This window comes from Triplophysa dalaica, chromosome 20 (assembly GCF_015846415.1).
Source record: "Triplophysa dalaica isolate WHDGS20190420 chromosome 20, ASM1584641v1, whole genome shotgun sequence".
NCBI lineage: Eukaryota > Metazoa > Chordata > Actinopteri > Cypriniformes > Nemacheilidae > Triplophysa > Triplophysa dalaica.
Window position 1 is genome coordinate 20,062,516 of NC_079561.1, and position 23,084 is coordinate 20,085,599.

General features: G+C 41.8%; 3 protein-coding genes across 4 annotated transcripts in view; 2 read left to right on the forward strand and 1 right to left on the reverse strand.

Moving 5' to 3' along the window:
* The first annotated feature begins 11 nt into the window (after window positions 1-11).
* Window positions 12-11,670, forward strand: tfr2 (transferrin receptor 2). 2 transcript variants are annotated; one of them, XM_056732360.1, is made up of 18 exons: window positions 12-98; window positions 1,972-2,005; window positions 5,363-5,582; window positions 5,650-5,836; window positions 5,907-6,047; window positions 6,688-6,796; window positions 6,875-7,117; window positions 7,195-7,334; window positions 7,978-8,159; window positions 8,241-8,360; window positions 8,441-8,523; window positions 9,301-9,364; window positions 9,461-9,528; window positions 9,641-9,711; window positions 9,809-9,869; window positions 9,941-10,168; window positions 10,505-10,645; window positions 10,721-11,670. In XM_056732360.1, exons 2-18 carry the CDS (start codon window positions 1,976-1,978, stop codon window positions 10,961-10,963), a joined length of 2,331 nt encoding a protein of 776 aa, XP_056588338.1. In that variant the 5' UTR covers window positions 12-98; window positions 1,972-1,975; the 3' UTR covers window positions 10,964-11,670. The 2 variants fall into 2 exon arrangements, with proteins under 2 accessions (XP_056588338.1, XP_056588337.1); XM_056732359.1 differs by having other exon boundaries at window positions 13-98; window positions 9,785-9,869.
* Window positions 11,671-15,238: 3,568 nt separating this feature from the next.
* LOC130408957 (lymphocyte antigen 75-like) lies at window positions 15,239-17,302 on the reverse strand. The gene is made up of 4 exons (XM_056732493.1): window positions 17,203-17,302; window positions 16,239-16,484; window positions 15,689-15,988; window positions 15,239-15,567 (listed from the first exon to the last, which is right to left on the reverse strand). Exons 1-4 carry the CDS (start codon window positions 17,300-17,302, stop codon window positions 15,239-15,241), a joined length of 975 nt encoding a protein of 324 aa, XP_056588471.1.
* Window positions 17,303-19,948: 2,646 nt separating this feature from the next.
* Window positions 19,949-23,084, forward strand: part of LOC130408878 (FH2 domain-containing protein 1) — a 14,176-nt gene continuing 11,040 nt past the window's right edge. The window contains exons 1-8 of the mRNA XM_056732357.1: window positions 19,949-20,303; window positions 21,166-21,215; window positions 21,341-21,903; window positions 21,983-22,044; window positions 22,116-22,218; window positions 22,293-22,378; window positions 22,526-22,626; window positions 22,698-22,768. Of these exons, the coding sequence (XP_056588335.1) occupies window positions 21,502-21,903; window positions 21,983-22,044; window positions 22,116-22,218; window positions 22,293-22,378; window positions 22,526-22,626; window positions 22,698-22,768 (825 nt within the window). The 5' untranslated portion in view covers window positions 19,949-20,303; window positions 21,166-21,215; window positions 21,341-21,501. The remainder of the gene's footprint in view (window positions 20,304-21,165; window positions 21,216-21,340; window positions 21,904-21,982; window positions 22,045-22,115; window positions 22,219-22,292; window positions 22,379-22,525; window positions 22,627-22,697; window positions 22,769-23,084) is intronic.

A 23,084-nucleotide genomic window follows, 5' to 3' on the forward strand; every position in this document is an offset into this window, starting at 1 on the left:
GTCTCCTCCCCAAGAGGTGGAGCTAGTTAATGTGTCATCAGCAGAGGGGCGGAGCTTACAGGACGGTCATTGAACACAGACGGCGGCAGGACTGAGAGGTATGTCACACACACACATACATATTAATATAAATCTCACATTAAGTGTTTTTGTATCTGTTTCATACCTGTTTTTGTAACGCTTTGTGTCAGTGAACAGTTCTTGTTTGTTTGTGTGTGTGTGAGTGTGTGTAGATGATGCTTTAGTTTGTCTCGTGTGTGAATATGAGGTCACGTGTGAGTGATTGTTCATTTGATGAGTGAATCTGTTCATTTTAGTTTGTTGTAGAATTTTGTCTGCTTTGACGGGTCTTGACAAAGAAACAAGTCTCTGTGCTCTGTCACACGTGTGTGTGTGTGTGTGTGTGTGTCAGTGTGTGTCCTTGACTGTGTGTGTGTGTGTGTGTGTGTGTTGGAGAAATCAATATGTGCAACAGTAGAGTAAATAATCCTTCAGAGTAACAATTACAAGTCTCATGCTTTATACGATTGAGTGAAACATTCACCTGAAAATAAAAAAACTGCTCACATGTTGTTATAAATCTGTAAGACTTCCTGTCATCATTTGTGTTGTTTTTAAGAGCAGAAACGCATGTGCTGTGAGTCCAGATGTAAGAATAACTGAGAATCATTCTTCTAATCTATGGCGTCACATTTTATCACCTGTATTTTAGTGAAGGGGAACTCATCATTTCTTCATCTGTGTGTGTGCGTGTGTGTGTGTGCGTGCGTGTGTGTGTGTGTGTGTTCAATGGTGGTGATTATTGGTGGAAGATGTGAAGAGAAACCTTCATTCTCCTCTGAACGCATCTCAGGAGTGAATGTTCTCCGTCAAAGCATTTAATAAATGACGGAAGTGTGTGAGAGAGATCAGATAGTCACATCAGACATTAACTGTTTCATTTTTCAAACCTCATATTATGTGATATGATGCAAGACAGTTCTGAGAGAATCATGACAGTTTTTTCTAGATTGGACAAATGTTTGTGTAGTGCAGGAGTGTGTGTGTGTTTTCTAGATGATATTTCTAATGCTTGTGTGTGATGTGTTGTGTGAGTTACTCTGGAAAAAGTAATGAATTACTAGTTACTAATGACATATTCAATAGTGTAATTAGATTACTGTACAAATGACTCTCTCCAAAAAATATTTAAGACTTATTACTAATGACTTTTTATTTCCTACATTAACCTTGATGAGTTCAGTGATTTAAGAATAGACAAGAAACAACTCCTTTGGTTCATTAAAATAAATAATATAAAACAAGATAAAGTATTCTTATTAACTTATCAAAGTATTACACAAGTGAAAATTATACATTAAAGCACAGATATTAAAGTCGCACACACACATAAATGACACGCAGTATTTAGTTTAATGACATCAGAAGTTAATGTTATTAAATGAGAATAGTAATCCCTTACTTTACTTTTTCAAGGGATTAGTGAATAAATTACAGTAATTTATAACATCGAAACTAGTTACACACGACACTGGAGATGAAGTTTGTTTTGTTCACGTTGTTCAGGTGTTTTATTCTCTAACTGTTGAGTAACATGTCAAGTGTTGTTTTCACAGCGCGTCTTTATAGGGTTTTATATTCTTTAGATCTTGATGTGCTGTGTTACGGTGTTTGAGGGTGTCTGTGTGTTCTCTACTTTATCTCTCTTACTGTCACAATGAGAGAGAGAGAGAGAGAGAGAGAGAGAGCAGCTGTGTCATCAGCGCTGGGATTGATGGGAAATGAGCTCAAACATATGTGGCATGTTGACTTTATTGATCACAGGGAAATCCTGACATGACACAATCAAAAACACAAATATTTATTTGACTGAAATATAAACGTATTTTTTGTTGTTAATGATGGTTTGTGATGTTCTTCGGTGTGTCATCTGTTGTTGTGTGTCAGTGATGAGTGTTTGTTGTGTTACAGGAGGATGGATTCTGTCACAGGATTGATCACAGGGGTAAGATATTCATTCATTCATTCATTTAGTGATTTTTTTAGTCGTTCAGTGATTCATTCATTCATTCATTCATTTATTCGTTCAATGATTTGCAGTGTTGTGCAAGTTACTTCCAAAGTGTAATACATTACAGATTACTTGTTACTGTTATTTAAAAGTAATCCCTTACCTTACAATAGTACTGTCTCAGAATTATAATACGTTACAAGACTCCTGTATGTAACCCGACGTCTCATTAGAGATGAAGAGGACTCAACACAAGCACGACCACAGACTGTTTCTCTGCACAAATGTTTTTATTTAACGATAATTAGAATAGCTCACGGATGAATGGAATTGGCAAAGAATCTAAATAAAACAAAAATGACAAGACAATAGTACACCTAGAGACCACAGGGCCCCCCGGTTATATTACATAGCGAATACTCCACCAATAAGTGCACACTCACACTACATCACAAGAGAAAACAAAAGTTCACTTCAAATTCCAGACAACAACAATCACCCAAAATCAAATCACTACACCTATATTCCTTCACCTTGGCAGAGTAATTCATGTGGCATATACAAGTGAGAACCCCACAGTTCATTGGTCCACAATAGATAAACAAAACAAACAAACAAAACAAACAAAGTTAGCAAAAATCAACAATAACTGAAATCAAGTTGTCATAAAGGACCTGGTTTAACATTTGGATCGTACCAAAATACACATTAAGCCACCATCATTTCTGGTAAAGAAAACAAAAAGTAAACGCAATCATGCATTCTCTGTATTTAATGCTTAATTCTCTGAGACACACAACACATGTTTATCCAAACAGGCACAATTCACTTCATCAGCTCTTACACAGCCTTAAGTTCCCACACCACATGGCGCTTCAAATAGGAAGTCCCTAAAATTGGACTTCCTTTTATAATGATCTGACCTGTGGGATTTGTAGTCATTTGTAGTTGCTATATCTTCTACCCCATTACATGTATTACTTTTGAGTTACTTTCACCAAAATAACTACAGAAGTAGAACCTAACATTCTAAAAAAATATTTTTGTATTTTTGTATTTTCGAAATGTAAAATACATTTTGCCAATCAACTTTTTTATTAGACTGCTGATTTTTTTATTAATTAGGCTGTACAAAAAAAAGAAAAAAAATATTGTATTTAAATACAAAATACTGTAACATAATAATATTATTTTGTATTCCAAATGGATGTATTTGAATCGAATCTAATAAGGAGGTTGATTGGCAAAAAGTATTTTAGTTTAAAAAATACAAAAACACTAAGATTAAACACATTTAAATACAAATTACAATTCTTTTTTTTCAAAGGTATTGTATTAAAAAATAGTCCCGTCACTGAACTAGATTATATATAATTCCAGCTGGTCATCATGTAAACGTAATCTTATCTTGTCATTGTTGCTGGTCACAGGGATCTTGCGAACTATCTTCCTGAAAGCAGCCCAAAGGGAATGAAAACTAGCCCCAATATTTTCTGGTGTCAAATCAAAGTTAAGAACTGCCAAACGACGTTTCTATTGCTGTCTTTACTTATCTGAATGGGTTCCTAGGTATTTTATTTATGTTTTGTTCTGTTGAACTCAAAAGATGTTTTGGGGGATTTAGGAAAGCAAACACTTCTGGGTCACCTTTGACTACCATTTTATGATCTTTTCTTCTATGGTAGTCAATGATGCAAAAGAAACTTCCTCCTAACATTCTACCAAATATATTTGTGTTCAACCGAACAAAGACATTTATACAGGTTTGGAACAACTAGACGGCGAGTAATCCATTACAGAATTTCATTTTTGGGGGAATTGTCCCTTTAAAAAAGATCTCATGTGTGCTCGAGGACACGCACGGAAATGGACGAGAAATGTGTTTTCTGTTCGTAAGACATACAAAAACTTGCTTAAGAAATAATCATATTTACTGCATATGTATAATGTGTACAAGCATGTCAATGTTTAATTGTTCTAATCTAGACTGCGTATAGCGCCGCTGCTCAAACGTGATTCGATGATTGTACATTCATTCATTCAGTGATTTATTCATTCATTCAGTGATTTATTCATTCATTCAGTGATTTATTCATACATTCAGTGAATCAATCATTCATTCGGTGATTCATTCATTCAGTGATTCATTCAGTGAATCATTCATTAAGTGATTTGTTTATTCGTTTAGTGATTAGTTCGTTCATTAATTCATTCAGTGATTCGTTTTTTTCCTTCATTAATTTAGTGCAGGGGTGGCGAACCTGTTTGGCATGATGAGCCAAAGAATATATACCTTATCACTGCAAAGAGCCACATATATGGAAAAAAATGTATTAACAAGAACTTTTACATAAAATGAAATGTTCGTTTTTGGGACAAAAATCATCCATAACATCGTTGAGGCACTTTTTAATGCCCAATACTCCATGGCATCTAATGTGGCCGTCTCTGAATGTTTGTCAAATTTCCAAAAGAGCCGAGTTCACTGCCTTTGGGAAATTCCCGGCCCTCGGAAGGATGGAGTGTTGTGAAATGGCGCTCAAGATTTGAAGCCTTAAAATGCGACAGTGTAGTCGAAGGGTTTTCAGTTTCTTTCAACAAAAAAATGTAAATCCTCCCATTCAGATTGAAATGTTCTGTGCTCATCAACATATTTGCGTTTCCCTGACTCCGCCATGATGATTCACAATTGCAGTACGAACTAGATGAGGCTAGCCGCTAGTAGCGTGTGACGTTTAGTACACAAATAATTATTTCTAAAATAATTTATATTATTTCAAAATTAATTTGTATACATTTCTGTTTAGTTTAGTTCAGTTAAAAATTATTTAAAAAACAAAAAATGCGATAAATAAGCAACTTGTGGATAGATGATTTTAGAGCCGCAAAGAGGCAGTCAAAGAGCCGCGGGTTTGCCACCCCTGATTTAGTGATTCATTTATTTGTTCAGTTATGTGTTTATTTGTTCACTCAGTCAGTGATTCATTTATTTGTTTATTATTCAGTGATTTGTGATTATTAAGCGAATTGTTTATTTACTCTGATAAAATACAGACAATTTAATCAATTTATCTGTTTTCATTTTCATTCATCTTCAATCATTTTTCTGAATGTCTTTAAACTTTTATTATAATGAATGTTTTTTCAAATTGATAGTCTTTGTTTTTGCTTTATTGTCAATTCTTCCACATGTACAGTACATACATACAGAGAATTGAAATTGCGTTACTCTCAGACCCTTGGTGCATACAATTACTCAAGCTGATGTGGTGTTATAAGCTGTAATGTTTTTGCTTTTATTGTGACATCTGGCACGTTAACTGAAGGAGCACCACTTTGTGTTTTAAACAGACGTCAGGGGGCGGAGCTGAATGTAAGGAAGGAGTGGAGGAAGGAGGCGGGGTCAGACATCGAGTGGCTCATGTTGAAATGAAACTGTCGGCGCTGGAGTCGGAGGAGGGATCACAGGTGCCGTTAAACAGTGACATCATCACCTCACATCCGCAGATGGCCCCCCGCAGGACACCAGCGCTTTACCTCACTCTCATTGGCCTGCTGATATTCAGCGCAGGTACATCATCACACACGCCGACGTCACATCACAGCAGTGCACAGAGCGTGATTGCTTTCATCCTCAGCGTTCCTGCTGGGATACGTGGCGTTTGGTGGAATGTGGCGCTCATGTCAGGAGGAGAGAGAGCTGATCCCTCTGAGCGACGCCGCCGGCTCAGAACACGTGCCCGAGGGAGGAGTGATGTACATGTCGGAGCTCAGACAGATGCTGAAGAAATACCTGAAGGAGGACAGAATGGAGAACACGCTCAGGTGAGATCGTGACCTTTGACCTGTGATGAGTTCTCTGAGGTTCAGTTGAGGTTGACTGTGATGTGTTCAGGCGAGTGAGCAGGACGTCTCATCCTCCGGGTTCTTCTGAAGGAAACGCTATAGCCAGTGAGATCCTACAGAACCTTCAGAACCTCCGCATGGATCACACCTGGACGGACTCACACTACGCAACACTCCAGTTCCCCTCCAGGTGTGTATGCGCGCATCAGTTTAACTTGTGTGTTATTTCATCATCATGTGCATTCTGTTGTACAGTCAGATTCACCATTTTTTTAAGCTGCATGTGTTTGTGTGTGCGTGCATGTGTGTGTTTGTGCATACGTGGGTGTGTGTGCGTGGATGCATGTGTGTGCATGTGTGTGTTTGTGTGTGCATGGATGCATGTGTGTGCATGTGTGGGCGTGTGTGTATGTATGTGTGTGCGTGCGTGTGTGTGTGTTTGTGTGTACGTGTGTGTGCATACGTGGGTGTGTGTGTGCATGTGTGTTTGTGTGTGTTTGCTTGTGTGTTTGTGTGTGTTTGCTTGTGTGTGTGTGTGTGTGTGTGTGTGTGTGTGTGTGTGTGTGTGTTTGCTTGTGTGCGTGCGTGCGTGTGTGTGCGTGCGTGCGTGCGTGTGTGTTTTTGTATGCGTGTGTTTGTGTTTTTGTATGCGTGTGTTTGTGTTTTTGTATGCGTGTGTTTGTGTGTATGTGTGTGTGCATGCGTGTGTGTGTTTGATTGCATGTGTGTGTTTGTGTGTACGCTTGTTCCTACTTGCGCTTGTGTGTGCATGTGTGCTTGTTTGCGGGCGTGTGTGTGTTGTTTGTTTGTGTGCTTGTGTTTGTGTGTAGGTCACAAAGGAACAGTCTCTGGTTGGTGGATTCTGAGGGGGTGGAGCTTGAGGAGATTCCTCTAGATGGTGATGGTTATTGTGCTTACAGCGCCACAGGAACAACCACGGTAACATAATCTCAGTTACTATGACAACGACAGATGCCATGCGATGTAGTTGATACTTCAGTAAACACGTGTTCGCAGGGAGGAGTTGTATATGTGAACTACGGTCGGCGTGAGGATTTTGATCAGCTGCGTTCAATCGGCGTGTCTCTCAACGGCTCTATCGCTATAGTGAGGGTGGGAGGGGGCTTGAGCTTCGCCGAAAAGGTGTGGCACGCCCAGGAGGCGGGGCATGTGGGTGTCCTCATCTACCCTGACCCTGCAGACGTACCCCAGGATCCACGGCGACTCGGTCTCCATAGCAACGCTGTCATCTCTGAACATGTACGTTGTGTGTCATGCATGTGTCATTTTCCATCGCTGTCTGGCGTCATGTTTATTGTTGTTGTGTGTCACTACAGGTTCATCTGGGATCAGGTGACCCCTACACACCTGGATTTCCCTCCTTTAACCACACCCAGTTCCCATCCACCCAATCTTCTGGCCTGCCAATCATTCCAGCTCAGCCAATCAGTGCAAACGTTGCATCCAAACTGTTAAGGTCTGTTCCTCCTGATGAGACATGAATCTGTCCATCAAATGAGTGTGTAAAGCTCACCTCCAAATACATTTCACTCATGAAACTCTCTCTCTCACCCTTTGATCTCTCTCCCCCCTCTATCTCTCTCACTCTCTCTCTCTCTCTCTCTCTCTCTCACTCTTTCTCACTCTCCCTCTGTCTCACTCTCTCTCACTCTTTCTCTTGCTCTCTCTGTTTCTCTCTTATTCTCTCTCTCTCTCTCTCTCTCTCTCTCTCTCTCACTCTTTCTCTCTCTCTCTCACCCTTTCTAGCTCTCTCACTCTTTCTCTCTCTCTCTTTCTCTCTATCTGTCTCTCTTTCTATCTCTCTCTCTCCCTCTCTCTCTCTTTCTCACTCTCCCTCTGTCTCTCTCTCTCACTCTTTCTCACTCTCCCTCTGTCTCTCTCTCTCTCTCACTCTTTCTCACTCTCTCTCTGTCTCTCTCTCTCCCTCTCTCTCCCTTTGGTCTCTCTCTATCTGTCTCTCTTTCTATCTCTCTCTCTCTCCCTCTCTCCCTCTCTCTCCCTTTGGTCTCTCTCTATCTGTCTCTCTTTCTATCTCTCTCTCTCTCTCTCTCTCTGTTTTTCTCTCACTCTCTCTCTGTCTCTCTCTCTCTCTCTCACAGTCAGTTATCTGGTGTTGGTTGTCCGCGGGGTTGGCAGGGTCGTCTGCCGTACGTTCAGTGTGTGTTGGGTCCAGGTTTCACAGGCCCCGGCGAGCGCCGGGTGAAGATGGGCGTGTTTAACAAAATGAAACCTGTGCTGCTCAACAACATCTTCGCCTCCATCGAGGGCAAAGTGGAACCTGGTGAGACCCTGATGTCATGTTGTGTGTCCTGAGCGGTTGACGAGACGAGAGCTGTTCAATCACGTGTCATGTTTCTCTCAGATCATTACATCATCGTTGGCGCTCAGAGGGATTCATGGGGTCAGGGTGCTGTGAAGTCTGGAGTGGGAACTGCCATCCTGATGGAACTCGCAAGAACATTCAGCACCATGGTGGAGAACGGTAACACACACACACATGAACACAAATAAAAACACACATGAACACACACGTGCTGTGTGTTAACTGTAATGTGTCCTCAGGGTTTTTACCCAAACGCAGTCTGCTCTTTGTCAGCTGGGATGGAGGAGACTTTGGTAATGTTGGTGCCACCGAATGGCTGGAGGTCAGTACTGCACTCTAGAGATGCGCGGATGAGCTAAAATGTCACCCGCATCCTCTGCTTCAAATAAATTATCCAACCGCCACCCCCCTGCACGTATAGTTTTCTCTGATATAGATATCCGCACCCGACCCGGACCCGATCGTCATTTAAATTACTCAGTAAATTTTCTAGCACTGTCTTTGTCTGTAAATACTTAAATCTAATATTTTGATTTAGCAAATACATGATGTACCATATAAGAGGTACCAGTCTTATGGCTTTCATATACATACAGTGCCTCACAGTCGTTGCATATTACATACCCAGCACTTGATTCATCCTTGTGCTAAAACGCTCCCACACGGTACTTTTCTTTCCTTCCTTCCTTTTGTTTTGTTTTTATTTCTCCCTTTTTAAATTTCCCTCGGATCTCTTTTGCCTCCATTTCTGCTTTAAGAAATAGACCGTCCTCTACCGCCACCACACATGCATTTCTTTTAAATTACTGCAAATCAGCGCCTGATGAAAAATGCATTTAAAACACATTCGTATTTTTAGGGGAATGTTGTTAATAGTGTATATGATATCATCCACCCGTGACCCATCCGCAATTAATCTGAATGTATTTTTTATTAGCCGACCCGCGGATCATCCGCAGCGCCCGCTTATTTAACTGCCATCCGCGTATTTAATATAGTAAACTGTACTGTAGACACATTTCTTACTACAGTAAATATTAAAGTCTACAACAGTATTTTGTAATGTTTACTCAGTGTTTGTGTGTGTGTGTGTTTTCAGGGTTATCTTACCATGCTGCACCTGAAGGCTGTGGCGTATTTCAGTCTAGATCAAGCCATCCTGGGTACAACACACACACACACACACACACACACAAACCTTAAACAAAGCTTGTGTTTCAGAATAACCTGTGTGTGTTGTGTGTGTGTGTTGTGTTTAGGTGATGATAATCTTTCTGTGTACTCGAGTCCTCTGTTAGCTGATCTCATCGAGGGAGCCATAAAACACGTTTGTGTTATTTTTATTAGTTTGTGTCTCTGTGTGTCTCATTACATCAAGAGATGCTTCAGTCTGCTGCGGGTTCTGTTTCTGGAGGTTTTGTGCTTCTGTCATTTTTCAGGTGGAGCATCCCAAACACTCTGGTCAGTCGATTTTCTCTCTGGTCCAGCGACAGGGAGGCTGGAAGAACATGTAAGAACACTTCTTCACTTATGATCGGTTTCTTTTTGTCATGTTTTTTTATTCTCTTGTTGTTTGTTTGTAGTGTTAAACCGTTGTATTTGAACAGTGGTGCGTACAGTTTTACAGCGTTTGGTGGAGTTCCTGCCATGCAGCTGCGTTTCAATGAGGTAAACATCATTGAACTCCAGTGCACAGAGCATCTGTGTGTTTGTGTTTCTAACCGTGTGTGTTTGTTCAGGACACTCGTGTGTATCCGTTTGTCAACACTCAGTTGGACAGTGTGGGTCGCCTGCAGGAGTTGTTACAGGGTCGATTTTGTGCTGTGGGTCGAGCTGTCGCTGAACTCATCGGTCTGATGGTCCTCAAACTGTCACATGATCACATTCTCCCGCTCGACGTCACCTGTTACAGCAGTGCCGCACAACAACTCAGCTCCAAACTCAGTGTACACACAACTGAACTACAGGTACATGCACACACACAACTGAACTACAGGTACATGTACACACACACACACACACACACACACATCTGAACTACAGGTACACATACACACACACACACACACATCTGAACTACAGGTACATGCACACACACACACACACACACACACACACACATCTGAACTACAGGTACATGCACACACACACACACACACACACACACAAACACACACACACACACACACAAACACACGCACACACACACACACACACACATCTGAACTACAGGTACACACACATCAGAGGTCCACATTGAGTCTACACACAACTCACTCTCTCTCTGTATGTGTGTGTGTCAGATTAGGGGTTTGTCTCCTCAGTGGATATTCAGTGCGAGAGGAGATTACAGTCGAGCAGCTAGAAGTCTTCTGGACGCTATAAAGAACAGTGATGTTCAGGACGAGAGACTGGCCAGACTCTACAACACACGCATCATGAGGGTAAACACACGTGTGTCAGTCACGTTTCTCTATAAACACTGAAGGAAATGAAAGCTCACTCAATGTTGTGCACAGGTGGAATATTACTTTCTGTCTCAGTACATGTCTGTGGTGGAGACGCCGTTTCGTCACGTGTTTCACGGGCGCGGTGATCACACGCTGACCGCTCTCGCCGAGCATCTGTCCCTCCTGCGCTCTGACCCGCATCTCTTCGACGAGGTGCGTTTCCGACGGCAACTGGCTCTCTTCACCTGGACGATGCAGGGCGCTGCGAACGCTCTCAGCGGTGACGTGTGGAACGTAGACAATCCTCTCTAGAGCTCCAGACGGACACATGAACCTTGAATAACTGTAGAGGATTCACACACTGTCCTAACCAGATACTAAACATCAGGTGCTTCCCTTCATCTCTTGTGTCTGTCTGCAGCTCCGTTCACACCAGCAGTTCTGTGATCATGACCAGAGCTGAGCCAAAGAAATCTGTCAACAATGAGGCCATAACCTGTTTATTGATTCTGTTCAAAGTCTTAAAACATACAGGAGTATTCTTCTAGCTGTGCAGACTCGATTGAATGACTGAACGTAACACTTCACAGATGCTTTTCTCTTCTGGGGTCAAACATTGAATCAAATAAAACACAGTTATCTGAGATGCAGATTAAAATTCATTCACTTGATCACCTGACTGGTTAGGAAGTGTGTGTCTGTGTGTTGGTGTATGCAGCACTGAATGTCTCTTTGTTGATTGATGAATGGTTAATTGATGATTATAATCAAGACGTGATTGTTTTTTATGACTAAGTGATACTGACTCTGTTAATGTGAGATGTAATTATCGGGGGCAGTGACTCTCATAATTATGACAGTCATACTGTCATCCAATCAGAAAGCAGTAGCTGCTATCAATCTACTCTATGATGTCATAGGCATCTCTTACACCTGTCCTAAAGTTCATGTTTAGAAATGACTTTCTGAATGTGATTTGTGCTTCATTTCAGATAAATAAATGAATCTTTTTTTCTCCAGCTCGACAGTAAAAACAATCATTTCAAACACACGTGTGCGTGCAGGAGTTTGACTGACAGGACATTACACGAATGACTTTGAGATGTTGTGGTGAAATGTGGAAATGTCAAAACAACACATCATTGACTTGTGGAATTCTGAAGGTTTATAAAAAACATTCCATTTCAAAAGAATACTTTTGGAAATACATCAAATGTAACATATCTTTCTATCATGCTAGTATATTTATAACATTTTATTGGTGGTTACATCAGTTTTACATCAGTTTCAATATCAGGAATGTCTGGGACACGTCACTAAAGCACTAGAAAATAATCCGAATATACTGAAAAACTAAATTATAAACTCAGGTCATCAATAGTAACACTGGTCAAGATTTAAAATAGTCCGTGAACATGTATTTACATACTTGACACCTGTTTTTGTTATATGATCAGTAAAAGACAAACTTTGGTTAGTTAAAAATTAAAATCTGAAGAATAACTCTTATGAGGCGAGTGTGAATATGAGTTGACATTGATGATTCAGTTGTGATTAAAGGCTTGATGATCTGTCAGAGCCCCGCCCATCATGATGTCATATCCTGTGAGAGAGAGGTGTTCAGTGTTCTTCAGGTACAGAAATGTGAAAAGCTGTTACTGGTGCTTGTTCATCTCTGTTTGTTTTTTCTGGTTTTCTTTCCATCGCTGTTGTCCTCCTCTTCATCTCCTCCTTCACTCTCGCTGTTCTCCTCTTCACCTTCGTCATCCTCTGTGTTTTTACCCTCCGTCTCTTCTTCATCCTCACTCTCCCCGTCACCCTCCTCCCCCTCTTCACCTTCTTCATCTTCCTCTCCGTCTCCCCCTTCCTCCTCGTCCTCTTCATTTTTCCCCTCTCCTTTTTCATTTTCCTCTTCTTCTGTCACTTCCTCGTCTTCTCCTTCCTCCTCTTCCTCTCCATCTCCTCCTTCATCTTCTTCTGCCTTCTTCTCATGTTCATTGCTGTTTCCCTCGGAGTCGCTCTGAAAATCACACAAAATGTGAAGCACACAGGATTGTTCGTAGCACTTTTTTACATTCCTGTTTCCCGTGTCCGGACTGTGTACTTATTACAGTAACTGGGTACTAACCCTGAACCTACACTAAACCTAAACTTATACCTTATGCTACCCATTTTATTCTTATGTTAGTACACTATATGTACACGTACTGTAAAACCGGATTGTCTGTATAAAATACACTCTTGTGAATCACATGATTTTGCTTTGAATTGAATAATGTTTTAAAGGTGGATGCAAATTGTGTGTGTTTGACGTACCCCCTCGTCCTCTGAACTGTCTGATCGAGCTACACGTCTGCGCTGCATCTGGTCATTTCAACATTAATCAGAAAAACAGAATCAAAGATGATCATTCAAATAAAGACGTGCTGCAAACATTACACACATTTCAGGATGTACAGATTAAAATAAGATGTAGGTGTTTGTGAAGAAATCACACACAGGAAACGTTAATGTTTTGAAACAGACATAATTAAATCAGCTCTGTTATATCCCTCTTTTCGCTGTTGTGACGCGCTTTTGAGCGCCTGTATGATGTGCGCATGCGCGTATGGAGGTTTTCAAGAGGTGCCAATTGGTTTTTTAAGATTTCATCCTTATCGTCATAAAGTCACAATGCAACATGTAATAAAAGCATTAATTTGAACAAAATTTCCAGTTAAAAAATACGTTGCATTATATTACGCTTAAATGTCAGGTTTTGATAAAAAATAGATTTATACTTACAGGCAGCGCGAGACTTAAAGTCAGGAGACATAAAACTAGCGCGAAAATCTTCATCTTTAATTCACTGCAATTAAACGTATAATATATATAAGACGTGTTGTCATATGAAACAATACTCTTTAAGGTAAATGAAGTCATTCTTACCTGACGGTGAGTTACTGAAATAAAACAACGAGCAGCAGCAGATCCATTTAAACTCTCGTTACAGCGCGCGGAACCAATGAGCGCGCGCGCGGGGGCGCGGACGAGACGCTGCGTGTCTCACTAAAACCACAAGTTACTATAAAGATTTATTTGTGCGTGTGTGAGAACACAGACACGGCTTGTGTTTTTGTGGATCCGCTGTAAATGACACTCGAGTGTTGTGGTAATGAAGTTTTGTCTAAGAGTTTTATATTAGACATTTTAATTTCCTCTGTAACACAATCACAGTGTTTTGTGAACAGATTTATTTGAGAATCAGACGTTCAGGAACAGTGAGGTCAGATGAAGGCGTCTCGAGTCAGATTCCAGATGTTACACACACACACATACACACGCGCACACACTGCTGACGTCATGCAGAAGATTCAGTCGGGAAACTGTAAAAATATGCCATGATCCCGCAGCATACCTTAAACCTTCGTTCTGAACACCATTATTTGAGTCCTTATTAATAGAGAGGTTCATTAAAATGTCATGTTTTTGTGAACAGAACAGTTTGTTTACAGATGTGTTGATGCTTCACGTCCCCACTGAGCAGCACAGACAGACTAAAACAGGAAGATTAACACAAACAAATACAGTCTTTCATTCAACTCATCTACAACCTCATTTTTCCATGTTATATCTTTTATTTTTTGTATTCTATGTGAAATTCTGCAAAGCTACAGGAGGAAAATGTACAAAGATCTGTTTTCCCAGATCATTTATTCTGCTCTGTATTGTTTGTTGATTATACAGGTGAGACAAGATCAATTAAAAATGAATTTGCTTGCTTAAAATATGACTTCACAAGTTTTGCCACAACCCTGTATGTCACATTGAAGTATGTCACAACCCTGACATACTGCCTTATTCCAAGCAGAGAACTCACACATTATTCACCTTCTTCCAAAGTTTTATTGATCCACAAATATGAATACACACAGTCTGATACACTGTCAATAATATTTGTTGGTTCAACATAAAAAATAAGTTACCAGGATGCCTTAAAATTTTGAGTTACTTCAACTTAAAAATATGAGTTAACACAATATGACACACTCATTGATCCAACTAATAGCTTGTTCAAACAACTAAAGATTATTTTTTACATTAATACTGTGTTAAGTTGTCATAACTGAAATTATTTAGTTATTACAACGATCTACAAATTTGACCTGGTTGATTTAAAATTTTAAGTTGAGTCAACAAACTAGCGAAATATTTTTTTACAGCATAGATAACCTACCCCAAAAAAACAATCTTATTCAAATTATTATTTGATACACCAAACGTTCATACAGTATATGCCTTATATATGATTATAATTGATATTCTGAAACATTAATGCATATAAGTACCACTCATTAATAGTTACTCAGCTAATATTGTTATAAACGCAAAACAAGTAGCAAAAGGCTCTTTAAAATATTTTCAGATGGGAGTTTCCCAAATCTTTTTCAGTCCTCTTATACGAATTGTGGTAATGAAAGAAGAGCACAGTAAAGCTAATCGAAGTGATATAAATATGTTTCAGTGTATGAGAGAGAGAGAGAGAGAGAGAGAGAGAGAGAGGAATGTTAACTGTGTTTATGGTATTTTGCTGCAGATGAAGTTGAGTTAGCGAGATCCAGGAAGACTGATCCAGGTGTGATCCGGTCCCGTCTGAATGGCCGCCGCTCGCCCGCCGTCACTGCAGTCCTCTTCACCCGTCCCGTTCCCTTCAGCCCACTTCTGATAACACATGATCTCTCCACTCACCCAGAACCAGATGCCCACGACACAAGAGTGACGTAAACCCAACCAAACCTCAGAGGTGGAGGTGTCTTTCATCACGTTCATCACACCACGCTGAATCTCCTCTGATTCCACACACACCAGATCCATCTGAATGCTCCTGCAGTGTTCCAGAGCGCCCGTCCCATTCTCTCGGAACAAAACCAACTTATCTACAGACAACAACACCAAACCAAAGCTTGAAGAACACTAGACTGATGAAGATAGAGACACATGAATGATCACATGCCGTCTGAAGTTTCGCTTGTGTTAATGGATTCTTGCTTTACTCACCGTTATGACACACAAAAGGAAATTTATCTTCACATTTACTGTTTATCCAGGTTCCTTTTGTCGTCAGACTTGTGCAGTTTTCAACGCCAGGGAAATTGGGTTCATCAATGTTCCAGTTTCTGAATGAGGAGGAACTGTTATCTGACCACACCCATGAGTCTCTGAACAGACCAATCCAGGCTTTATGATTTTTTGTGAGATTCCTAATCTTCTCATTTTCAGTGATGTTCCTCACACTGGCCAGATCTGTGTGATTCTCTCTGCAGTAGCTCTGAGCTTGATGCCACGTCTTGTGTTCATCTACAGGAATGAATGTTTTGCTGCTGTCTTGAAAATATGGAACTGATATTGATTTTCATGCTCAAAACACAATGTTCTGGACATATCAGATGAGATATGATCACACAAAGCTCAACTCACCGTTGTAGCGCACATCGGCACTAGAACAGCCAGCATCGTGCCACGTTCCGTCATGATCCATAAAAATACAGTCATCATTTTTTTTGTTGTCTGGTTGTCCAGAACTCCAGTGTCGATACTGTGTCGATACCGATGTAAAACGCTGGGTCTCCCAGCGACCATCTCCATGTAATGTTATTCATCTTGTGCAGCCCAATCCATACAGTCTGATTGTTGACAGTGTTCATGATGTTCTTCAGGTCAATCATGTTGTTGACGGTGGTCAGATCTGTGTGATTCTCTCTGCAGTATCTCTGAGCTTCACCCCATGACATCACTCGGTTCACAAAGTGATACTGACGCAGAGAACACTCCGAGAAACTGAGAACCGCTGAGACTATAAAAACATCAAGAGAAAATTAGCTTACAGGAAATAACGTTTTTTTAAATAATTTAATTGTACAGCGTTATTATCGAAGAATTCTATAAGACAAAGCAAAATATTTTCCCAAAGGATTGATATTTAGTCACCTGTGAGCAGAAGAGAGACGAGTGTCATATTTGGAGTCAATAAACAAACTTCAGGTTTTTTCAAATATAGCAAATAGACTCATTTACATGTGTGTCCTGTTCCTTCTGTTCCTATCTTCAGTTTGAAACATTTACATATGTCTCTTTCCTTCTCTCTTTCTATGACAGGACTCATTCTGCAGTGATGTCAAATCTCATCTGATCTGTAGTTCCCTATCAAAAGCTACACTCGATGCTGCGTTTCAAACGCTATGGGAGAACAGTCTTTGTTGGACCGGTTGTGAAGCACGTGTGTCAAACACGGCAAAAATTATTTTGGCTTTAAATAACCTCGGCAGGTGACGTGGCTAATTACAACAGCACCTGCAGGTTATAAATGCGCGTGAATGCGGACGCCTCATCAGGTTCTTTTGTCTTCAAGGACCGCTTTGTGTGTGCATGTGTTGTGAGGGAGAAGTCTCCCTCTTTTGTTGTTATCAAAGTTTTGCCAAAGCAAAATAAGTAGATTCTTACACTAGTGACCAAGCACTTTTTTTAGTACTGAGCCTAGTGTTGGAATAAAGCACATACAAAAAATAAAGGACCATGACTGACTCGGATCGGAGTTGTGTTCCTCCCTGTGAGAGGATCCTCTCCGATTTCGATAAGCATGAGTTTTGCTTTGTATGCTTGGGGGCTGACCATGCCGCCCAGGGACTTGAGGGAGTGTGTGAACTCTGTGATGTTTTTGAATTCAGAGTTCTGCGTGCTCGGCTCGCCTTTATTGAACGAGACCGAGCCACCTCTTCCTCATCCTGGGGCTCGCGTTAGATAGCTCCGCCTCGGGGCATTCCTCTCGCAATATAAAAGCGGTTGAGGGCAGGGCGGTTACCAAGGCAGTCGACAGGCTCAAACTCGACTGGCCGCAGGAACAAGAGGCTCCCAAGGGTTCAAAGCTCAAGGACAGATATCTGTCGGGTGGCCGGAGGGATGAGCCCCAAAATCAGGCCCTCCCTTTCTTTGAGGATCTCCACGGCGAGCTGGCCCTGAAAAACTTCCTCCGGTAGTAACGAGGCTACCATGTCCTAGTGCGGGGGGACAACCCTTCAGTAGTCTCGTACATAAATCAACAGGGCAGGCTGCGGTCGCACCACTGAACAAACTGGCCCAGCAAATCCTGCCCTGGGAAGAGGTCAAATTCTTGTCCCTCAGAGCGATTCACATCCCAGGGCATAGGAATGAGGGAGCAGACATGCTGTCCAGACAAGCTGTGACAAACGGGGAATGGAAACTCCAACCCCCAAAATAGTCAAACAAAACCTGAAAGATTTTTTGAAGCAAATATGGACCTCTTTGCTAAGCAAGAGACAGCACACTGTCCCCTCTACTTCTCTGACTCATCCAGCTCCCCTGGGTCTGGACGCGATGGCCAATACGTGGCCTAGACTGCGTCTTTACGCATTTCCTCCGATAGCTCTGCTCCCTGGAGTCCTGGCAAAGGTCTGTCAACAGGGCTCGCGCCTCTTATTGATGGCTCCCCGTTGGCCAACCAGAATCTGGTTCTCAGACCTAGTAACCCTCCTCGATGACTCGCCATGGGCGATCCCAGTCAGGAGAGATCTATTGTCTCAGGCGAGGGGGCAGTGTTTCATCCCCATCCTGAGCTCTGGAACCTCCATGCCGGGCCCCTGAAGGGCACCTGCTGAGAAATGTTGAGGTTCCGCCTGATGGAGTAGAGAGCTATTCTAAGTGGTAGGCCTCCCTCCACTAGAAGGAGCTACGCGCTAACATGGAGGGATTTTGACAGATGGTGCATGGCACACCATGCAGACCCAATTACTGCCAGATCGTTTCAGTGTTGGAGTTTCTGTAAGAGAAACTGTCCTCAGGGGTAAGCCCAGGTACTCTCAGGGTTTAGGTGGCCGCAATTTCGGCCTTCCACGACCTGATTGAGTGGGTTTCTGTGGGAAACACCCTTTAGTCGCCCGATTTATTTGTGGAGCGAGGCTGCTGATGCCTCCTTCTAGAAGGAAAGTCCCTCCATGCGACTTAGCGACAGTGCTCGAGGGTCTAGTTAGCGCCCCGTTCGAACTTATGGAGTCAGCACCTGTCAGGCTTCTGACCTTTAGAATGTTTTTTCTAATGGCAATAACCTCTCTTAAGAGAATCGGAGATTTGCAGGCGCTCTCGACCTCGCCGTCCTGTTTAAATGTTGCCCCTGGGTTGGTCAAAGCTATTCTGCATCCTCACCCGAGTTATTTGCCTAAAGTTCCGTTCTCCAGTCGTTCCGTTTTTATAGTCTGGATGTCCACGCCACTCCCGGCTCACGTGTCCTGGAGTCTACATCCCAGAGTCTTATCTGAGGCCTCCTCGTGGATTGTGCACACATGTCACATAACCTCGGGAGTCCAGACACTTCCAGTGCGGCGGTTTGGTATTCTCGTTCCCATAGCGTTTGAAATGCAGCATTGAGTGTAGCTTTTGATAGGGAACGTCTCGGGTAACTTGGCTGTAACCCTGTTCCCTGAAAAAGCGGGAACCAGATGCTGCGCCTCAATGACACACTGTAGGCGTGCCAAGACGTCCTTTTAGACAAAGTTGGAACCTGATGATACGTCCGCATTCACGCGCATTTATAAACTGCAGGTGCTGTTGTAATTAGCTACGTCACCTGGGGAGGTTATTTAAAGCCAAAATAATTTTTGCCGTGTTTGACACACGTGTTTCACAACCGGTCGAACAAAGACTGTTCTCCCATAGCGTTTGAAACGCAGCATCTCGTTCCTGATTTCAGGGAACAGGGTTACAGCCAAGTAACCCGAGACATTTTCAGGCGACACGTCATTACAATGATCCCTGTGTCCTGAAATGAGTTTTTCCATGACTCTCAACATCACACCAGCCAAATGTATCTTATGGTTTTAATAATGCTAATAAACTGTATCTATGTATAACTGTATATTCTATAGTGGGATATACGTTCTATAATTCTCTACTGCGCTGGAGGATTTAATATACAAGTAATTACCTGAAAAATGGTTTTAAATAAATATTGAATATTTACAGTGAAGTTTATCATTTTTTTGATTGTATATTATATTATATTCTCTACTATTTTTATGTTTCCCCGAAGCTTCTTTGCAAACAAAAGAAATAAATCTATTGAAATTAATTTGAATTTAAAATAATATTTCAACTGTAAAACATGATTAGCCTGACAGCACATATTAGTCACTGGGCGTAACGGTAGAGGTATTATCTCTCTCTTACACACACACACACACACACACACACACACACGCACGCACGCACGCACACACACGCACGCACGCACGCACGCACACACACACACACACACGCACACACACACACACACACAGACACAGACACGCGCGCCAATGCACAGCAACTTTTAACACACTTTAAACATTGTAAAAGTTCACATCCAAGATGTCTGTGTGTTTTATTTCACGCTACAGTACACGGTGTAGCCTAAATTTAATAAGCCTAACAGTGTATTTAACGGTCTAGCGCGTGCCCGTATGTATGCGCGTGCGCGCGAGGTGTTTGACAGACGCGCTGAGACCACGCGCGCGCTTGATGTTTCTGCCTGGTGCTGAAAAGTGAAGAAATGCTGCAGATGTTTTCTGACGTGATGATGATGATGATCATTAAATCATCGATGACATCTTCATGACACTTCAAGGTAAGTTTGTTTCATCTCAACAGATCTCTGAGGCGATGCACTCATCAGTGCGCATGTGTGTTTTGAATTAAAGTATGAAGTGTTTTTGAAAAGAAAGAAAGATCTTGAAATATGTTTGATTCATTAAGCTGAATTTTTGTTATTAGAAATATACACGAAACGCCGCTTTACCTTTCTGTCAGCGCGTCATCTTCATGTCAGCCGTTCACACAGAGCTTCTGTTTCACTTGTGTGTGGTTGTACGACATTTCCCATATGTGTTTATTATGTTGTTGTGTAGTTATTGCTGTAAAGAGCAGATGTTAATGTGTTTAGTGTCGTTGTGCTTTAGGTGTTTAAAACTAACTGTGCATGTCAGACGTGAAGATCTCTGACGTCACGTCTTCTTATTAAGTGTGAGAATGTCACAGTTTATTTCACATCTTATTAATCATAAAGAGCACAATTTCAAGTTGTAGAACAAACAAAATATCTTCTCGAAAGAACTAGTGTTTATAAAGGAAAAGATGCTGATCTCATCCACCTGTTGTCTACCGCACACATGAAGAGTTTATATATGTTCTTTAGTGTTATAGGTTATATTTAGTGACACAGAGAGAGAATATAAAGGTGTGCTCTCTGCTCTATTGTTCAGCTGAAGGGAGGTCCGGTTGCATGTGTAAATATTTGTTTTGTGCTAAAGAGCTGATATGGATTAATGTGATGTCATTCTGTAATGAACTGCTGAACCTGTGATGATGTCACAGAAATTCACTCTTGAAGGACTATAAGCATCATTTGATGTATTTCCGTGAAAAAAGAAAAAATCTTCTCGTCCTCATCATGTCATGTCAAACCTGTATGACTTTTTTCTATTTTGAAGACTTCCCGGCTGAGCAAGATTTATGGAGACCACATTGAGATCTTGTCTTGGTAAGCAGCTCACAACCAGACAGATAATGTGATTGTAAACTGAAAATGTTCAAATTTAACTTAAAACATGATTTTACCTAATAATTGTTGTTCATGCGGCGACTGTGTGTGTGTGTGTGTTACAGATTTTTCTATTCCTTGAGGAGCATCTTTTCCAGAGCTCGCTGTCTTCCGATGTTGCTTTTTCATATCTTGCATTCATGTGTCACCGTACTCCAGCTGTCAATCATCCCTTGACCCTGCCCACCCCTCTCACATTTAGTTTACTCCTTTCACTCCAGGTGTTATGAGTGGAGTCTCGTTTTTAGCCAATGAGACACTGAGCTTTCAGGAAGAGGAAGTGGATCTTCTTTCTATCCCCCCTTCTTCCTCACAACCAGAGGATGTCCTCAGTTATGCTCCGCCCCCGGCCCCTCCCCTCCCTCCTCCCCTGCCGCTGGGAAACCCTGTGCAGAGGAAGAGGAGGGTCAGGAGCTTCTACTGGAAACCCATTCCAGAGGAGCGCGTCAAACGGCAGGACAGACCCAACCTGTGGACCCTCGGCCGACACAGCAGAGAAACATCCTTCCACATCGACATCAGAGCCATCGAAGAGCTCTTTGGACAACGTGATGACACGCGGTCCCCCGCCGCGGCCGACAGGAGGATGTTGCGAGGACGAGGTTCTGTGAAAGATCTCAGAGAGCAGGTCAGATGATGGATGATGCTGTGAAGAGTGATGATGTGCTCTCAACTCAGCTCATGCTTGGTGTGTGTGTTTTCTATAGATCACCATCCTGGATTCCAAGAGAAGCATGAATATCTCTATTTTCCTCAAGCACCTTAAAAAGTAAGTGTAACGTGAACCACACACATTCACTGACGCACACAGACTGATTGATCATGTGATGTTGTGTTGAGGTCCGGTGATGGTCTGTTGGAGGATGTTCTTCATGGGAACAGTGAGTCATGTGATGTGGAGTCTCTCAGAGGTCTGCTGAAGCTTCTGCCGGAGGAGGAGGAGGTAAAACACAGCACAGATCAATGAGTCTGATCATCAGTCAATCATCATCTATAAATGATCAATGATACTGACAGGTGAAGAAGCTTCAGATGTTCAGTGGAGACACTAAAGACCTCTCACCTGCTGATGCCTTCATGTACACACTCATCCATCTACCCAGGTACACACACATGCACACACACACGCAAACACACAAAGAAACACACACACACGCACTAACACGCATGCATGCACACGCAAACACACACACACACAGAGTCAAATTTGTTGTCAAAGAGTTGTGTTGACTCTCAGTTTGTGTTTGCAGGTATGGTGTGCGTGTTGAAGCTCTGCTGTTGAAGGGAGAGTTTTTCTCCTTGTGTTCAGCTGTGAAGCAGGACATCACCGTGGTCCGGACTGCCATCACAGGTGTGTGTTTGTGTGATGTGTGCACGTGTGAGTGTGTGTGTGAACACTGATGATGGACTTGTTTTTTACAGAGCTGTTGAACTGTGAGGAGTTACACAACATCCTTCATTTAGTGCTACAAGCTGGAAACATCATGAATGATGTAAGTCACAAACGCACACATTACACATTACACAGAATCAATACAAATGCATTGTGGGTGTATAAACAGGAATACGTTCAAATGTTGTTTCTTTGTTTAATTTTTAATTGTATTAATTGTTTTGTGTTTCATTATTTTTGTTTTGCTTGTTAATAGCAGTGTCTCACTGTGACAACATGCCCCACTATAAAGAGAGCTGTAAAAAAACAAACCTACAGTACCATCAGAAAGTGCACCTTCATTAACACTCTCTCTCTCTCTCTCTCTCTCTCTTTCTCTCTCTCACTCTATCTCTCTCTGCGAGTGCATGCTGGGA